Source organism: Stenella coeruleoalba (genome assembly GCF_951394435.1).
Source record: "Stenella coeruleoalba genome assembly, chromosome: 1".
Taxonomy (NCBI): domain Eukaryota; kingdom Metazoa; phylum Chordata; class Mammalia; order Artiodactyla; family Delphinidae; genus Stenella; species Stenella coeruleoalba.
The window spans coordinates 180040737-180058537 of NC_137169.1; the positions used below are offsets into that span (position 1 = coordinate 180040737).

The 17801-nt window shown below is 46.3% G+C and overlaps 1 protein-coding gene across 2 annotated transcripts in view; it reads left to right on the forward strand.

Annotated features, from left to right (window-relative positions):
- Positions 1 to 17801, forward strand: part of ASTN1 (astrotactin 1) — a 327557-nt gene that overhangs the window by 159448 nt on the left and 150308 nt on the right. For both annotated transcript variants that reach the window (XM_079935340.1, XM_079935341.1), the window contains exons 6-8: positions 2274 to 2423; positions 3405 to 3572; positions 11240 to 11324. In XM_079935340.1, the coding sequence (XP_079791466.1) occupies positions 2274 to 2423; positions 3405 to 3572; positions 11240 to 11324 (403 nt within the window). The remainder of the gene's footprint in view (positions 1 to 2273; positions 2424 to 3404; positions 3573 to 11239; positions 11325 to 17801) is intronic.

The window sequence follows — 17801 nt, forward strand, 5'->3', positions numbered from 1 at the left end:
GCGGGAGGAACAGCAAGGAATGAGTGAGAATCGGTTCTTGAAGGTTTCAGGGAAGTGTTTACAGGGAGATATTGTTTGAGCTGAGACTTGAAGAGTAGGTGTATACCAGGCTGACAAGGTGACAAAATGGCATTCTGTGGAGGAGGAAATAGTATGTGCAGAGTCACAGGGACATAAACAATAATTGTCTAGTCAGAGAGCAGGAAATAGTTGACTAGAATAAAGCTTCTGGGGCAGCCTGTGGTCTGCTTCGGAAATAAGGCTGGAAGATCAGGAGATCTCCCTTGACTGAAGGACTTAGACCTGACACTTCAGCTGGAGTCACTGAAGGTTTTTTAAAGAGAAAAGCCCTGGTCTGCTCTGCTTTGTGAACGATCCCTCTAAGGCAGCGTGGAGGATAGGTGAGAGCAGGGGGAAGTTGAGGCAGGGAGACTGGGTGGATGGCTGTTGCCATAGTCCAGGGGTGAGATGATAGACCAAGGTAGGGATGCAGAGGATGGAGCAAGAGAAATTTGGGGCACAGAATGAAAAAAGATTTAATGGCATTGGTGGGGGGTGGGGGTGGCTTATGAAAGAGAGGGAAGAGATAGACATGATGGTGTTTGGGGGCTTGAGGAGCCAAGTAGACGGCAGTGCCATTCGCTGGGCAGTGGAAATGGTAGGGAGAGCAGGGTTGGAAGGAGGGTGCAGAGCCCACTTTTGGATATCGCATTTGAGTGCCTGAGGGCCATTCGGGTGGCGGATCTGGGCGCTGCTCAGACCTGGTATGGGCTGGAGGAAGAAATGTGTAAGTGTGGGAAGTAGACTCGTGTTGAAAGGGTACTAACATGAATAGAAAATCTCCAGGTAGCAAGGGACAGGGGATCCAGAGGCCACCTGCCACCCTGCAATCACTCCCTCCCAGCTATTGCCAACACACCCACTCAGGGGACCTGCTCCCAGAAAAGATGTGTGGCGCCATAGACCACATCTTTTCCCATGTTCCTGAGAACGGCAATTGCAAAGGCTCCACTGGACCCAGAGACTGAATAGTGAATTGTCTAGGGGCTGTAACCTCACTGGATCTGTGTGTTGATTCCAGCTCCCCTCCTTAGTAGCTGCTTGACCCTGGACATGCCCTATAGCCTCTCTAACGCACTGTTTCTGTGGGAGCTGCCTCATCAGGCTATCATCGTTAAATGATATGCCCAGGTGTGAGACACGTAAGACACCTGATATGTCAGGTGTAAGGTGCCTGACAGGTAATTACACTTATTCATAAGTGTTAACTATCACTATAAGGTTAATCTCTTTGAGACTTATTTTCCTTATCTATAAAGTGGGTAGTTACTGTACAGACTCATAGATTTATTGTAAGGAAGCAAATATTTAAAATAATGTATGTAAAACACTTAGCACGTTGTCAGCCATAATAGATGCCTTTCATTGCTATCAATAATAAATATTAACACAGACTGTAAGAAAATTCCAAAGTATTCATACATTTGGTCAGCAGCTTGCTTTGCTTTCTTGCTTTCCCACATCTGTTCTGTTTCCATGTGAAAGGTCCCTCTTCTTACTACCATTTTATCCTCTCCACCAAAACCAAACAAACACCCCCAAAACCTCCCTTCTTAGCCCTGTCCCCAGCTACTTGGAAGTGTTTCTTATTTCTCAGCTTTCGTATTTTCTCCCTAAGCTTCCATTTATAACCTTACCCCAAGGACTGCAGGACTGGGGAGAGCCTTCTGGTGTGACAATATCTTCTACTTGTATAGAGCAGACGTTCCTTGTTTTCCTCCTTCCAAGCCCTGGACTCTCACCCACAGAGTAGGTGAGAGGTAGTTTGAACCCCAGGAGTGGAGAAGCTGGTTGGTGAGAGCGTCCTCTGTGGAAAGCCATGGGAAGTGCAGGGAGTTCCAGCGTAGGGTAAAAGCATTCCCACCACCCTTGGGCAAGAGGTTGGAGCCCTGCCAGGCGAGTAGAGGGGGACAGTGCCCTCCTTTATGATTTCTCTTGTGGCCTGGCCCAGGAGGCATGCAGAAGACTTGCTCACAGCTGACGATTGTTGACTCTGAGGACCACCAGTGGCCCAGTCCCCTCTGACACCAGGCGATGACATGGTGTTCCATGAGGGTGAAAGTCACTGAGCTCACGCACTAGTCGCATTTCCCACCTGGGCTGGGTTTGCCAGCTGCCTCCCCTGTTTTCCAGGTTGAGCAGCAAAAGGCCGAAATGGCCCTTCACTACTGAGATTTTTCCCATCAAGTGTCTTGCTTTTGCCTTATTTTCAGTGGGCTCTCCCCGAAGTCCTGTGAATAAGACCACCTTGACATTGATCAGCATCACCAGCTGCGTGATCGGCCTTGTGTGTTCCTCTCACGTCAGCTGCCCTCTCGTTGTCAAAATCACCCTGCACGTCCCCGAGCACCTGATCGCTGATGGTAAGTCCACCTCTGAGGATGCCACCTCTGCCCCTCCCCCGAGGAGAATGTTTCAGGGTGGGCAGGGAAAATATAGACAAGCCAGGGAGCCCTGTTACCTATTAGTGAGGAAAAAATAAACCTGGATAAGAAAGACTTAGGACAAAGTTAGATTGTCCACTGATGAAATCAGAAAGCAGGTTAAAAAAAAAAAAAAAGAACAGATCACCTCCTCCTTTCTGTGCCCATTTCCCATTTCTGTTTGTTTTTAATTAAGCACCTGTCTTTGTGGATAAATGCAGGGCATACTGGCTATAGGTACAGAGACACCGAGATTCTCTTAGCCTTTGAATGGGGAAAAGCTAAGTGGAGTAGTAGAATGTTTAAGCGTTAGCCACGTTTCCGTTTGATATGCCTGGTGAGAAATTCCTAATTGCAGTAACTTGCTATGAGCCTAGAACTCTGAAGCAATAATTTACTTTCATCCAGGGGGATCCTGATATAATGAGGGAATAATATACATTCTGAGAGTCCCTGAATTAGTTAAGCCCAGAGCACCTAATTGACTTGTTAATGTCTGTTCTCTTGGTTGCCGTAAGGCTGAAAACAGGTGGGGACTGTCTGGAGTGTTAGAGGGCCTGCTATTTATTTTCATGGCAACTGAAGACAGGCAGCAGGTCTCCGTTCCTTGGACGACTGCCAGGGTCTGATGGAGCCGTGCCACGGCCATCACAGAGCTGCTCTGTCCCTGTATCCCTTGGGTCCACACTAGTAGACATGGGATGGGACAAGGCAGCAGGGGATGATATGGCGGGAGATCCAAGTGTTGGCCGAGTCTCCATCCGCTGATCCCTTGCTCTGTGACTCGTGGCGGGCCAGGATTGGTAGAAGTAATGACCTCGGGTGGGGGCTAATCTGCAGAGCATCGCTCAGCCTGTCTTCAGTAATGTGTGTGTGTGCTGTGGGCACACACGGGCATGCCTCCTCTCTCTCCCCCTGCAGGGAGCCGCTTCATCTTGCTGGAGGGGAGCCAGCTGGATGCCAGCGACTGGCTGAACCCTGCCCAAGTGGTTCTCTTCTCTCAGCAGAACTCCAGTGGGCCCTGGGCCATGGACCTTTGTGCCCGGCGGCTCCTGGACCCCTGTGAACACCAGTGTGACCCCGAAACTGGTAGGCTGGAGCACCGGGCAGAGGGTAACTGTCAGAGTTCATGCCTCTTGCAACTACCCCTCAAAATCCAGGCCATCCTTCCCAACTGACCCATTACCCCTGGGAGCCGAGACTGTGCAAGCTGGCAGCATGTGGGTGAGCCCCTGAGCTCGCTGGCTTAAAATGTGAGGTCATCTTCTGGCAGAAGCCTTGGAAGCCTCCTAACTGTAGCCCCAAGCCAGACAGATCAGCTCGCTGTGACCTCCACAGCCCATGTGCCCTCCAGTCAGGGGATATCAGCCAAGGGGGCTAAACTTTTATGCATGTTTATTGTAGAAAATATGGGGGGCTTCCCTGGTGGCGCAGTGGTTAGGAATCCGCCTGCCAATGCAGGGGACATGGGTTTGAGCCCTGGTTCGGGAAGATCCCACATGCTGCAGAGCAGCTAGGCCTGTGCGCCACAACTATTGAGCCTGCACTCTAGAGCCCGCGCACCTAGAGCCGGTGCTCCACAATGAGAGAGGCCACCGCAATGAGAGGCCCGCACACGGCAATGAAGAGTAGCCCCCACTCACCGCAACTAAAAAAAAAAGCCCACGTGCAGCAACGAAGACCCAATGCAGCCAAAAATAAATAAATTAATTAATTTAAAAAAAATGGGAAAATTAGAAAAGCTTATAGAAGAAAATGATAATCATCTATAATTCTATCTCCTGCAGAAATAATTTAAAAAATTTAATGTCTTTCCTCCCTTCCGATCTTTTATCTATGCCTGATTCTTAGAGGCTTGTAAGCACACCAAGTCCAGTAGAGTTTTCTTGATTTTTTTCACTTAACATTCTATCCTGGGAATTTTCCAGAACCACTAAATAATCCTCAATAACGTAATTCTAATGGCCATTTGGTGTTCCACTGTATGTCTATATCATAGCTCCTATTTAAATAGTCCCCTATTATTTGACATGTAAGACGCATTACATTTTTAATTTTTATGAACACTACTAAAATGAATATCTTTCCACATAAATGTAGGGCATGTTTGAAGTTATTTTATTCAGATAAGTCTCAGAAGAGAGATTACTGGGTGAAAGGGTATAGCCATCTTTCAGGCTGTTATATTATCTAGGGGGGCTGGGGCTGCTCTGAGAGAAGGGGTTTGAATTCATACACAGCATGTACTGGGGTGCTCTCAGTGCTTCTTGAGCTCCAAGGAGTATGGCTCCTTCATCCCAGGTTGCTTTGCCCTTTCATTGTAGAAGGAGTTCCTCTATGGTAGTCTTTATAAAGACCTATTTCCAGTAGGTTCAGTACCACAGATAGCTCCTTCCCAGAGGAGTGGTAAGATGCCTAAGAAGCAAGGAAGGGGAGGTACTGATGTCTAAGATCCCCAAGTGAAACATTGCTGGAGTCTAGGGCCAGCTCTTCCAGCTCTCTGTACCTCACTTACAGCCCCCCTCCTCCACACACACTCTCTCTCTCTCTCACACACACACACACATGCATCATTTTAAGGTGCCGGGGTAGAAGGATATTAGTAGAGGTTGACTCCAAGAGATCTAGCTGTTACTTGTGTTACAGTCCATTGCTGTAGCTCTCTGGGGGAGTAACAGGTAACTGCAACATCAAAAGTTCACCTTCATAGGTCTAAAAGTTGTTGTTACATGGGCCCATCACAGAGATTCTAGGTCCCCCTATGAAGGAGAAAGTACAGCATTTTAAACATATGATGTCTAAGACTGTGCTTACTTGCTGCTCCTCCCACGCTGTCAGGCAAACACCAAACTAGACAGATGGGCCGTGCACCATGCCCAAAAGCCAGTGGGCTCGGGAGAGAAAAGCAGGCTCGTCTCAGAGGTGGGGCCTCTCCATGCAACTGAGCTAGTCTCTGGTCCCCTCTGACTTGGATTAGGAGGCCCTGGACCACCTCACTTGTTAAACTCGCTTCTGAGAGAAGCGTGATCTCCAGAGGGCCTTGGAAGCTTCACCTGAGGTTTTTAAAGAACAGGAAGCACTTTGAATTACAGGTGGAAAGGGGGATTGGTGTTTTAAGCTTGGAGGGTCTTAGAGATAAACTCCTCCTTCCTTTAGGTCAATGCTCAAATTCCCCAAGAAGTTACACGACTTGCCCGAAGCCCCACAGCTACCTAAGGCAGAGTCGGTGTTCTGTCTACCATGAAATCAGAGCAGAAGTGGGATTGTAAAGGGTTGCTTAATTCCCCCGGACAGGTCAGAGCCAACGTATTTGTCACTGTGACACTATTCAAGCAGTCACCGTTGCTAAGCATCACTGTTTCCTGAGCCAGAAGCTGAAGAACCTGCTTGTCCATAGCAAAGCTCCCATCACCTCTTCAATCCCTCCTGGATGTCTCATTTCTAATCCTTACTGAAAATGACTTTGGGAAGCCCCTCCCCTGCTAGTGGCTTCCCAGTGTCTGTGACAATTAATGAATTTCCAACTGGAAAGCCAGGCAGAGAGGTTAAAAATAAGAACCCACCACAGAACTAAGGTGCGACATCTTCATTCCGGGGTAGCCGCTGAGAAATGATACTGCAGGGACTTCCATTTTCATTAATGCTGGGGTTGGAAACCCTCCCCCTTCCTGCCCTGCTTCTGTCTGTGCCTGGGATGATGTGGCCATCCCACGTGCTCGTCAATAAGAAACTTTATCGCCTCCCACACTCCATCCTAAAGCCTTTCTCCAAAGAGCTGAGTGTGGGCATTGGCTGCAAGTCAAGTCGACGTTATTTTTGCAGTCCTCCAGCTAACTCACTTGGAAATGTCATGGTGTTGGGACATGTGCTTTCCCAGCCATGCCGAGGGGTCTGCCCACATGGATGGGTGGAACTGTGCAAGTGCACGTGTATACTTTTTCACACATGCAAACAAACACACAAACAGGCGCTCAGTCACTGCAAAGGAGCACCCTCCAGTGCCTGAAGCTCTCCTCAGGCATCCTTCCAACGTGTTTCAAACTTAAGTGTGTGTTTACTCGTCACCTGCACAGAGGTCCAGAGTACCAGGTATGGTAGGAGGCTAAATGGGCCCCCGAAGATGTTCACGACCTAATCCCCAGAACCTGTGAAAATGTCACGTTACCTGGCAAAGAAGAATTCAAGTTGCAGATGGTATTAAGGTTGCTAGACAACTGATCTTAAAATAAGGAGAGTATCTGGATTAACCAGGTGGGCCCAATGTAATCACAAGGGTGCTTAACAGTGGAAGAGAGGGGCAGAAGAGGCCAGAGTGATACGACATGAAAAGGAATTCACCAGCCATTGCTGGATTTGAAGGTTGAGGAACCAGTGAATGTGGGCATCCTCCAGAAGGTGGAAAAGGCAAGGAAACAGATCCTCCCCTCAAGTCTCCAGAAAGGAACATAGCGCTACAGACATCTTGTTTTTAGCCCAGTGAGACTCATATCAGATTTCCGACCAGCAGAACTGCAAGATAATATTTCTGTTGTTTTAAACCACTGAGTTTGTGATAATTTTTTATGGCAGCTATAGAAAACTAACACACTAGGGAAGGAGAAAAAGGACAGAAGAAAAATAAGCATTGTTATGCCCTCTTTATATCAATCACCCTGGCACAGTTTATAGAAGGTGGCTGCCCAGACCTTCTGCAGATGTGTCAGGAATCTCCGGAAGGACTGGAGCTGGAAGAGACTTGAGACCATTTTCCACTCCAGCCTCCCTTTTGCATTCTAGGAACGTGCTATCTGGGAGGGACGTAATGTACCTAAAGCCCTTAGCCCGGAAGCCCTCTGCCAACTGCACACTGACAGCCTCTCTCAGATCATCCTAGGTTAGTAACCCTGGGTGTGTCTCTGGTCACGTGGGGCTAACAGCAAACCACTGAAACTGTAATGCTTAATGCCCGGATGGATCCAGCCAGGGGTTGTCTTTTCCTGTACTTTCTAAGGGTTTTTGTGGTGGCTGTATGTTGGCTTGTTTTCTGAGGGCAACACAGACTAACTGGCCTCAGCAACTTCTCTTTCTTCTGCATTCCTGGCCTTTATTCCGCCATATGGGCAGCTGTGGAGGCTTCACACACCTGCTTGATTTCACAGCCCCCTTCAGTTCTGGCCACAGACCCTCACTGCCCTTTTCAAGATATGTAGCTTTTATGAGTCTGCAAGGAGCATGCACTTCCAAGCTAAATCAAGTTTTAATCACCATCCAAGATGGTCACTGAAATTCCTTCTGTCCCAGATCTTTCCATAGGCTGGCCCCAACCATGAAAAAATGTGTAAAATCTGGTGAGGGGCATTGGACCAGTTTTCCAGACTCACTCTAGCCCTCCTCCCCTTTCCTTACTCTGAATAAGGGCCTCTCTCTCTCCCTGTAGTCTTCCCTGGTTTTTAGAACCTAGTTAGGTGGGGTAGCACAGCTCCCATTTTGTTCCTGCCACCTGGATTGCCCACTCATCCCAAACTCTCTTTTGTGGCTCAATTAAAGCACCTCCCTTCAAGGTGTACTTTTGGCCTATTTCCCTCTGTCTGCCCTCCCGGAGTCGTGTGGGGTTGTTTGACTCTGAGCCTACCTCTTGCCTGATGTCTGCCCAGGAGAGGAGACCAGGCAATTAGATATTATTCAAGCCCAGATGTCTGACAAAGATTTCCCTTTTTGGATGAAGCGTACCCAATTGACTTTAATAAAAGTCAACTGCTACCTGAAGGATGGAGGTGATCAGGACTTTTGGCCTTGATCTGTAGTTATGTCACGAAGAACTTGTGGTGAGCCCAGTCATGTCTGAGGAGCCCTAGCTTCAAGGTCTTTCTTCAGTCGTTCGATGAGATTTGTGCCCCATCCATCTATGGAATGGGAAATGACTGGAAGGCACTGCGTGTCAGCATCTGCCTTCAGGGTACCAAGCACAGATCCGGTGTAGGCATCTCCAGGCCCTGCACAGATCATCTCTTGGGTGGGCTTCTACTCTCTGGCAGCGTAGTTGTCTGTGAGTGCCTCCTGCAGGGCACGCTCCATCCCAGTTGGGCACTTCTCTGTGGCCGTGACACGTCTCTCTGTTGGATTCCTATGAACACCACCACAGAGTCGGCACGTCATGTGTTCCCTGCCATCTGTCACAGCAGATGCAGAGACTGTAACACTTCTAGCTTAGGAGGGCATCCAACACCCTTGTGGGGTCTTTAAAATTCACAGCTAACAGTCAGAGCCTGTGCTTGCACGAAACCCCTCTTAAAGTCAAGATTTAGCAGTTGGTTGCCATAGCAACTTCCCTCATCAAGTCTGAACTCCTTTCAACGTAGATGGCCAGACTGGTTTTGAGGAGGAATACAGAAGAGGGAAGTTTGGTGAGTTCCGGAAATGAGGATGATTTAAGAGACGAATTTTGGAAATCCTCAAACTCTAACATGATATGTTTGAAAAATGTCTCTGTTGCTCTGACTCCAGGCTGCGTATAACATTATATGGAGGAAAGCTTTACTTGTTGTCGGTAGTGTGTCCCCACATAGTAATGAATGATGGAAATCTCATCAGGGGATAATGACTGTGAAGGCAATTTGAGAAAGGTAAATGTGCTCTACAAATGGTAGGTATTGCCAGCATTAGGAAAATCAAGCTCTGCTCGAGCTCTGAGTTGTTACTGCATTTATTTTTACATGTGTTGTGGTAACTAGATATCAGGTGTGGAAGGTGGACTACCTGTTTTGTCAAAGCCATCCAGTTAAGAACATTGTAAGAGTCAGACTGATGGGTTTGACAACCTCTTGAGATTCCTTCCTGTTTTGTAATATCATATCCATGCCTAATGTCCACAAGGAAATTGAAAGATGATCTCCTTAAGGGCGAATCATTTCTGGGTCCTTGACCCATTAGTTGGCTTGATATTGGCACCTTGGAGAGAGGTGGTGGTGATGGTATCTATAAATTTGGGACACACTCTTTAATTAATTTTTTTATTTTCCATTACACAGTATTTATAAAATGTCTCCTCAAATATAGGAAAAGCTAGCTTGTTCCTGCTCTTGTGCAGCTTATAGCCTAGAGTCCATGCTTTCTTTGGAATTGATACGGTATGAAGCCTGGCTCCTGGTACTTCGCTTCTTTTGCCCTCCTCTGGTCCTTGCCCTCGTTATCTTTCCTTCTATCAGAGAAACAGCCTTCACCTGAAAGCCTTATCATCAGCTACCGAATTTTCCGCTGTGTTTTCCTATGTTCGACTCCCAGCTCCCAGACCGCTCCTAGATACAGCTCAGCACCACTGAAGCCAATAAGTTTCACCCTATTGTGAATCTAGCCTGCAAGGAAGCTTGAGTTTGTCATACAGGAGGCAAAATACTGATCTAACACTCCCTGTGGATCCCTCACAAACTAAGTTACTCATTTCTACTCCACTCCTCAGCACCTTGACTGAGCAGGTGTTGGAGAGGAAGACGAGTGTTATCTGTTAGTGAGACCCTGATGGACAGTAGCTTATAGGTCAGTCTCAACAAGAACGGATGCACTTAGATCCTAACAAAAACTTTTTGCTCAGAGCCTTCCCAGTCCTTGCCCCCATAACTGTGAGGCCCCTTCACTTTTGAGTGTTTCTTCCCAGGAAGATAAAGAAACCTTATCCTTTGTCTCCCTAGGGTCTGGCACCTTTGTAACTTCCAAATTTTAGGAAGTCACACTCTGTTCTTTCACTACCTATAAATTAAATAACCAGCCAGTGAAAAAGACAGTACCGGTGCTTCAGTGGAACTGGTTTCAGCAGCTTAGGGATATGTAGCATTGCCTAAGGAATTATTAATATAAGGAAGCAGTTACAATTTTCTTCAAAGTCAGACTAAGTAGAGCAATGCTTCTTAATCTTTTGGGGGTCTTGGATTTGCTTATAAATCTGATGAATGTTATGGAGGCCTGCTGAGGAAAGATGTTCATACACATATGTACAGTTTCACATACGACTCCAGAGGGGTCGTGGACCTCTTGGTACACTGTTGAAGTAAGTAATGATAATGAAACATAGTGATACCCTAAACAAACATAGATGATTCTTCTGTTTATCAGCACCAAGGTAATGAGCTATTTTCACTTAAAAATAAAAACCCAGAGTTCTTATAAGACTGTGATAGGTATAAGTGGCCTCCTCTAAATACAGCCGTTGTTCTTGGGCTAGCAGCATGGCCTGGTTAGGAAAAAGGTCTGGAGTCAGACAGACATAGGTTCAAATATTAACTCTGCCATTTAAATCTGTCTCTAGATCCCTTAATTCTTCTGAGCCTCGATTTCCCTCATCAGGATAGCATGGCTAATCATATGTACTTTTCAAATTTCTTAGAAACATTTGATGAAATAACTCACTCATGTGGTCTTCAAACATGTGTTGATCATCTAATATGTGTCTTGCAGTATACTGGCCACTGAGAAAATAACAATGAAGGAGTCCCTTTGCTCAAGGAGTTCTTGGACTTTGCGTCTGCAGAGCACATGTAATAGGTGCTTTGTAAACGTTAGTGTCCTCAACTAGTGAAAGTTATCACGTAGTGAAAATGGAGAGATTGGTGGTGTGTTCCTTCACGTGGGCAGTGGAGATGGGCATGTATGGCATAATAGGATTTGTGGTCTCATCCGTGCCAGTGTTAGTTTGATGTGATCATTTCATATTAATTTTCTCCAACACAGACATGTTAATCAATTTCTTCTTGCTTCTTTTTCTTCTTCCTCACCCTGCTTCTAAGGGGAATGCCTCTGCTACGAGGGTTACATGAAGGATCCAGTGCACAAGCATCTTTGCATTCGGAATGAATGGGGAACCAACCAAGGGTAAGTGAGGGGACGGCGAGTTAGCCAGTTCCCGGACGTCACCGCTCCCTCACGCGGACGTGACGTGGAGCAATTGTGTGGAGAGGGACAGAGCTAAAGGGTGGTTCTATTCTGAACAGCAAACGGATGAACGTGGCACTGTGCGTTTCCATGTTTACACCATCCCAGTCACTGTGCGTTTCCATGTTTACACCATCCCAGTGGTGTCCATCTCATCTTCCTCTCCATTTACGAGTTCAGAGGTGATGCCTCAGACTCGCAGCCCCAAGCCTCCAGCTGGGATCTGGGAATCAAGCTGTCCCTCTCTTCCTTTTCACACGCCATCAGCCACGAGGATTCCACAGATAGAACTTAGCTGATGATTTTGTTGGAGACACGTGAAGTCGCACACACTCCAGTGTAGCTCTCCCAGAGCTCAACGAGCTTTGCAAGACTGATATGAGTGGAAACTTGTTTTCACCAGTACTGTCAGAGAGGGTGAAATGCAACGACTCAGGGAGTGCTTGGCATTGAGTCAAAGGATTTTCACCTGATCTCCAATTACCATTTCTTGTAAGATCTTTGCTTTTCCCCAAGCACAGACAACTGGGATAAAATAGTTACCTTGTCTATTGCTTTATATTTTATTCATTTTACTTTTCTTGAATTTTTTCATGGAGAAAAAATATACATAAGATAAAAATGATCCTTTTCACCATTCTTAGGTGTACAGTTCAGTGGCATTAAGCACATTCACATTGTTGTGCCACCATCACCACTATCCATCTTCTATTGCCTTTTTTTTTTTTTTTTTTTGCGGTACACGAGCCTCTCACTGTTATGGCCTCTCCCGTGGCGGAGCACAGGCTCCGGACGCGCAGGCTCTGCGGCCATGGCTCACGGGCCCAGCCGCTCCGCGGCATATGGGATCTTCCCGGACCGGGGCACGAACCCGCGTCCCCTGCATCGGCAGGCGGACTCTCAACCACTGCGCCACCAGGGAAACCATTCTATTGCCTTTTAAAAGCAACTTCCTACTTTGTTTTAGGTGCTGAGAGATTACTTTCTGCCTTGGCTGGGTTGTGGAGGAGGGTGTGAGAAGACAGGGATCAATGAACGCTAACTAATAATAGCAATCAATGGGACAGGGGAAACTAGAAAGAAATCAAGGCAAAAGCCACCTCGGGGCTTCCCTGGTGGTACATGGTTGAGAGTCTGCCTGCCGATGCAGGGGACGCAGGTTCGTGCCCCGGTCCGGGAAGATCCCACATGCCGCGGAGCGGCCGGGTCCATGAGCCATGGCCGCTGAGCCTGTGCTCCGCAATGGGAGAGGCCACAACAGTGAGAGGCCCGCATACCGGAAAAAAAAAAAAAGCCATCTCGGAGTGATTGCTTAGACTGCAGAGTGGAAATGTGTTTGTAGCCTGGCAAGGTGGAGAAAAGAAATCACCGTCCTTTCCCATAGCACCAAGGAGGACTCCTAGCCCTGAGTTCGATGCTCAACCTCCTCTCTATGATTCGGAGGAGCCCAAGCCTAGAATACTGAATGTGGTTCTGGACTCTCAAAGCAATAAATATGGAGAAAAATGGGTGAGAGTTTGGAGAAGAGCAATAAAAATGATTAAAGAGCCCAAAGGAGTGATTTATGATGAAGGGGAAGAAGAACCCCACTCAGAGAACTTGACCAGCTGATAACTAAGTCATGGAATGATAGATGCCTGTAGATGTTCGAAGAGGGCAGATGTGCTGGAACAGGTTGAAGTTGAGGGATAAGGACAAGAGAGAATGAATTTAAGGAAAGGAAATCTGAGTCACAGGTCAGAAAACTTGGGGGAAGTCAAAACGCCATGAAATTTTTCTGTTAGTGAAAATGAAGGATGGCTCCGTTGTTCCACTGAATTTGTGATCTTATCGGGGAGGCAGTCCACAAAGTGTAGAGGAAGATGTTTGGAGAAGGGTAAATGCATATGAGGTGGCCGGTTGTTGAAAGATTGGTGGGAAGGGCAGAGAACTTGGCTTATAGATGCCAAGTGGAGTTTGAATAAAGAGTGCCATTTGCTATGGTTATGTAAAGTCAGTTCAGTCCCCTTACGCTCTGCCCTCTGACATGTTTGCATAGTTGCCAAGGAGCCAAGATTTTAGCTTATGTGCTGGCCGAAAATCTCAGTTGACTGTGATTCATATTGAGTAAAATATTGGAAAAGGTGATGGATAACCAGCTCTCTGTCTCTTAGCCTGCGTACCTGCTGCTGAAGTAAACAATGACAAAAAATCATTTCACTTTTGTGCCCTGAATGATCCAGGCTGGCTCTCTGCAGTGATTGGATTTGGTGGCTAATCGCTCAAGCCTCCACATCCCTTGCCTTGTAGACAGATCATGTGACGATGGGCCTGACTTCACTGGGTAATTGCACAAGGCTTCATCATTCCCTCTGGCTGTGTGTAGAGACAGTCTTGGATGTAGACAAGAGCCTCCAGGGAAATGGTGGAGGCCCCACGTTGGTGTCATTTAAAATAAGACAGGCTAGAGCCCCGAGTTAGAGACTGACAGGAACATTAGCCCCAGGAAACAGACAAGGAGACCTAATCTATCATTTCCATCTCTAATTTCCATTATTCTCTGATCATCACTGTCTATAAGGTCTCATTTTGGACACTAATAAAATAATGGAGCAACTGTTAGGAGGGGAAAAAAAGTGACTGTCATGAGAATAATGGAACCAGGAGTGATAAGCAGCATGTTTACATGTATATAAAAAAGTGCCAGACAAAGGACTGCATCTTCCTCATAAAATGACAAGATAAATGAAAAGTAGAACATTCATACATCTTGATTTAAATCAGGGATCGGATGCCACATTTCTTTAAATGATTCTTACAAAATTAATGAAAATTGATTTGAACGTGAAGACTGTCACTTGAAAAGTACAGATTGCTAACTAATGACACGTACTGGGGTATTATGGAAAAATCAGTGGCAGGCCTGATCTTCCTGAATGTTTCATTTAATGGTCCGGGAGGGAGAGGTGAACAGCTTGTATGGGTGTTTATGTTTGTCACTTAGTATTCTATATTGCATACATTAAAATAGCTGAACATGCTTTTGAAGTCGAACAACCCAATCCTAGGCCAGTGAAAGTTAAAATGAATTCCCTTGTGAAAATCTAGGTTAATGTACCAGGACAGAAGTATCAACAAGCAGTCGTGACTTTCAGACAAGGAAGAAAATTGGTCAAGGACATTAATACAAAAAATTACAAATGGATGATTCTGGGAGACAGAGGAGTTATACCTGCAGCTTTATCCAGACTCTGCTTTGTGCTTCAGTTTACCTGGACCTGTATGTGTGCGTGTGTGTGTGATGTGTGTGTGTGTATGTGTACATGAGTGAGCTGGTTTATTTATAGAAATCCTCTCCCCACCCTACTCCTTCATCTACTCTCTCACTCATTCATGTTTTCAGCAGATATTCACTGTATTACCCATCGTGGCCCAGGATAAAGTAGGTTGCTAATTATAAGAAGATGTTATCTCTGCTCTGGAAGAACTAATAGTCTAGAATAGATAGATGGGCACCTAACAAGAAAATTACAATGAATTCTAAAACCTATTAAAATAAAGGTTTGAGCAAAGTTCAATGGGATTACAGTTTGACTCATGTGACATCTAAGGATCTGGAATAGGATTTCATGAGGAAGTTAGATCTTGAACTGTTCTATTTAACAGGTCACAAAGGTAATTCTAGGCAGAAAGAACAGCATATGCCAAGGCATGGAGGCTTAAGAAGCATGGTTTTTCCAGGAATGGCAAACAAATAACTCAGTGTAGCTCACGGGTGCAGTTTTTTTTTTTTTTTTTTTTTTTTTTGCATTACGCGGGCCTCTCACTGTTGTGGCCTCTCCCATTGCGGAGCACAGGCTCCGGACGTGCAGGCTCAGCGGCCATGGCTCACGGGCCTAGCTGCTCCACGGCATGTGGGATCCTCCCGGACCGGGGCACGAACCCGTGTCCCCTGCATCAGCAGGCGGACTCTCAACCGCCGCGCCACCAGGGAAGTCCACGGGTGCAGTTTGTAGAGACAGGAGAAGAGGCTGATAAGGTGGGTAGAGACTAGATCTTAAAGAGCTCTTGCTTACTAAGGCTTTGAACCTTAAAGCTCCATGTGTACACCCCTAGAATTGTCAGCAGGAGGTGTCTGTATATGTGGAGGGCTGTTCCGTCATTACACATTATTTTTCTGGACCCTTCAAAAGAAATTAAAACGATCCTAAAAAGAAAACAAAAACCAACACAAATGTGCAAAAAAAACCCTCTCAAGATTAAGGTTTTATTTATCTGGATCCTGTGAATAAAGCAGCCTTAAAATTATCCTGTAGATAAAAGTTTTGAAGACCAGACAGCAAAGAGTGACAGAAAATTGGGGACCATAGGTACAAGACATGTGAATCGAGGGGGTTGCAGCCATTTTTGGTGACTCTGGTTTTGCCAGAAATGCCCAAGGAGAAGTGAGGCTAGTTGAGAAATTCGTGTGTGAATCTTGGTGATAAAGCCAGCCACTGTAGTTTACCCAGGTGACAGGATTCAGGGTGGCAGGTTGTAAAATCACTGAACTCATTACAAAAGAGGCTCTGATTCACTAAAAGTAAAAATAGCTTCAAAAAGATTTAAACAAAGTCATGGATGACAGACTTCTAATGAGTTATTAAAAGAACATAGGATGCTTGAGGTTACATCCTTGGTCTTTGAGGTTGGCAACAAAATCAATCATTGCCTGCCCCAGCACCCTTGGTGACCCGGGTGCCCAGCAGAGGACCCGGGATGGAAGGATCCCGCCCTAGTGCAGGGCTTCACCACATCTCTGTCTAGCCTGTGTGAATCCACAGCTGCTCAGCCTCCCAACCCTGTGGCTTCATAGACACAGCCAGGGACTGTTAGTGTCTCTATGTGATATTTGTCTGCTAGGACAACAAGGACAAATTAAAAAATTTCACAGATAAGAAATGAAACCAATAAATGAGGGTGGAGGAGGCAAGAGAGATGATTTACATGAAAATATTAGAAGAGAAAAAACAAATTTATTTAGTTACTTTGGAGATTATTAAGAAAGGCTCTAATAATGTTTTTTGTTAAATTAAGAGTATACCCAGTGGCCTCTAGATACATTTTTCAGAACACCACAGTCAGATTAAATTCATGCATTTGAAGATTCCCGGTAAATAATAGACTGATTTCTTATTCTGGCATCTCAGATACAGAGGGCAATACCAAGGAGATTCCCCACTAGAGAACATATTACTAGATTTCAGTGCTGAAGAATGGTGATAGAGTGATAATTTATGAGATGGGAAAAGACCAGCTGTGGAAATGAACAGGTGTTTCTCCAAGGTTTTAGAAGCTGTTGTCAGGAATAATCCTGCTCATCAGAGCACTTGTTTCACTGCCTGCTCAGGAGGCAACATACTTACCTACTTACCATGACATCCCCCCCAGACTAGTACATGTGTGTGCTTGTGCCTGCGCATGCACGCACACGCACACTCACACACTCGTACATAGCCCGTGCCACCTTAATATGGCCTTTCCATTGTCCCAGGTTTGTACTGTGCTTTCTCTTTCTACAGCTCATCCCTGCTACTCACCCTCCCAGGGATCCCTGCTTAGGGATTCTAAATCTGTATAAGGAACAAATGCCCCACACCACAGAATCCAGTTTCCTTTTCAAGCCAAGAATGGGGACCATGTTTGTCATGGTTGGCCTCAGCCCCTCGGTCTTGCTCCAAAGCGTCCTTGACAGAAGGTAATTTTATTAGGATCTGTCTGAATGATGCCATCCTAAACATTTCCCTAGAGACCACTCCCAGAAAAATGACCACAGCCCACTAGAGAGGACGCCTTTGCCTCTGAGTTCTAGGTGTTAGCAGAGACCAACCTGCACTGATGATTCCAAAGGATCTAAAACCCACTCTCACCTTCTGGCCACCTAACGCTAAGCCAGAACAGTCTCTCAGCTGTCTGACCATCAAAGTGCAAATGCTGAACCATTGTATGGCAGTGACTAGAATGCTAGGGGGTAGCTCTGATTCCCAGCCCAGGTCTTGGGCAGTGTCTGGCCTTCTTTGACCTTCCCAGAGTCTCGTCAGAAGTGGCTCAGATGGAGTCAGACAGTCCTGCGTGACATTTGACATTTCCTGACTTTCATTTGTCCGTTTCTAGCTCATCGTCTGGCTTTTATTTCCCCACCCCCATGCCTGTCTCTGTATCAGTGATGCCCTGTTCACCTTCCTCCAACCCCTCAGACAAGATTTGCGGGCCAGCCTGCTGCTGCTCTTTTATCTCTGGGCGCCCTCCTCCCCTCCCCTCCAGCCCCAACCTCGTTGTCTGTGTCCAGCTCCTGTCATTGCCATGCCAAGCACAAACGGGATTATCCTCCCATTAGCTCTCTTTTTATTGTCCTTTTTTCTCTTTGTGTGTGTGTGTGCGTGTGCATGTGTGTGTGAC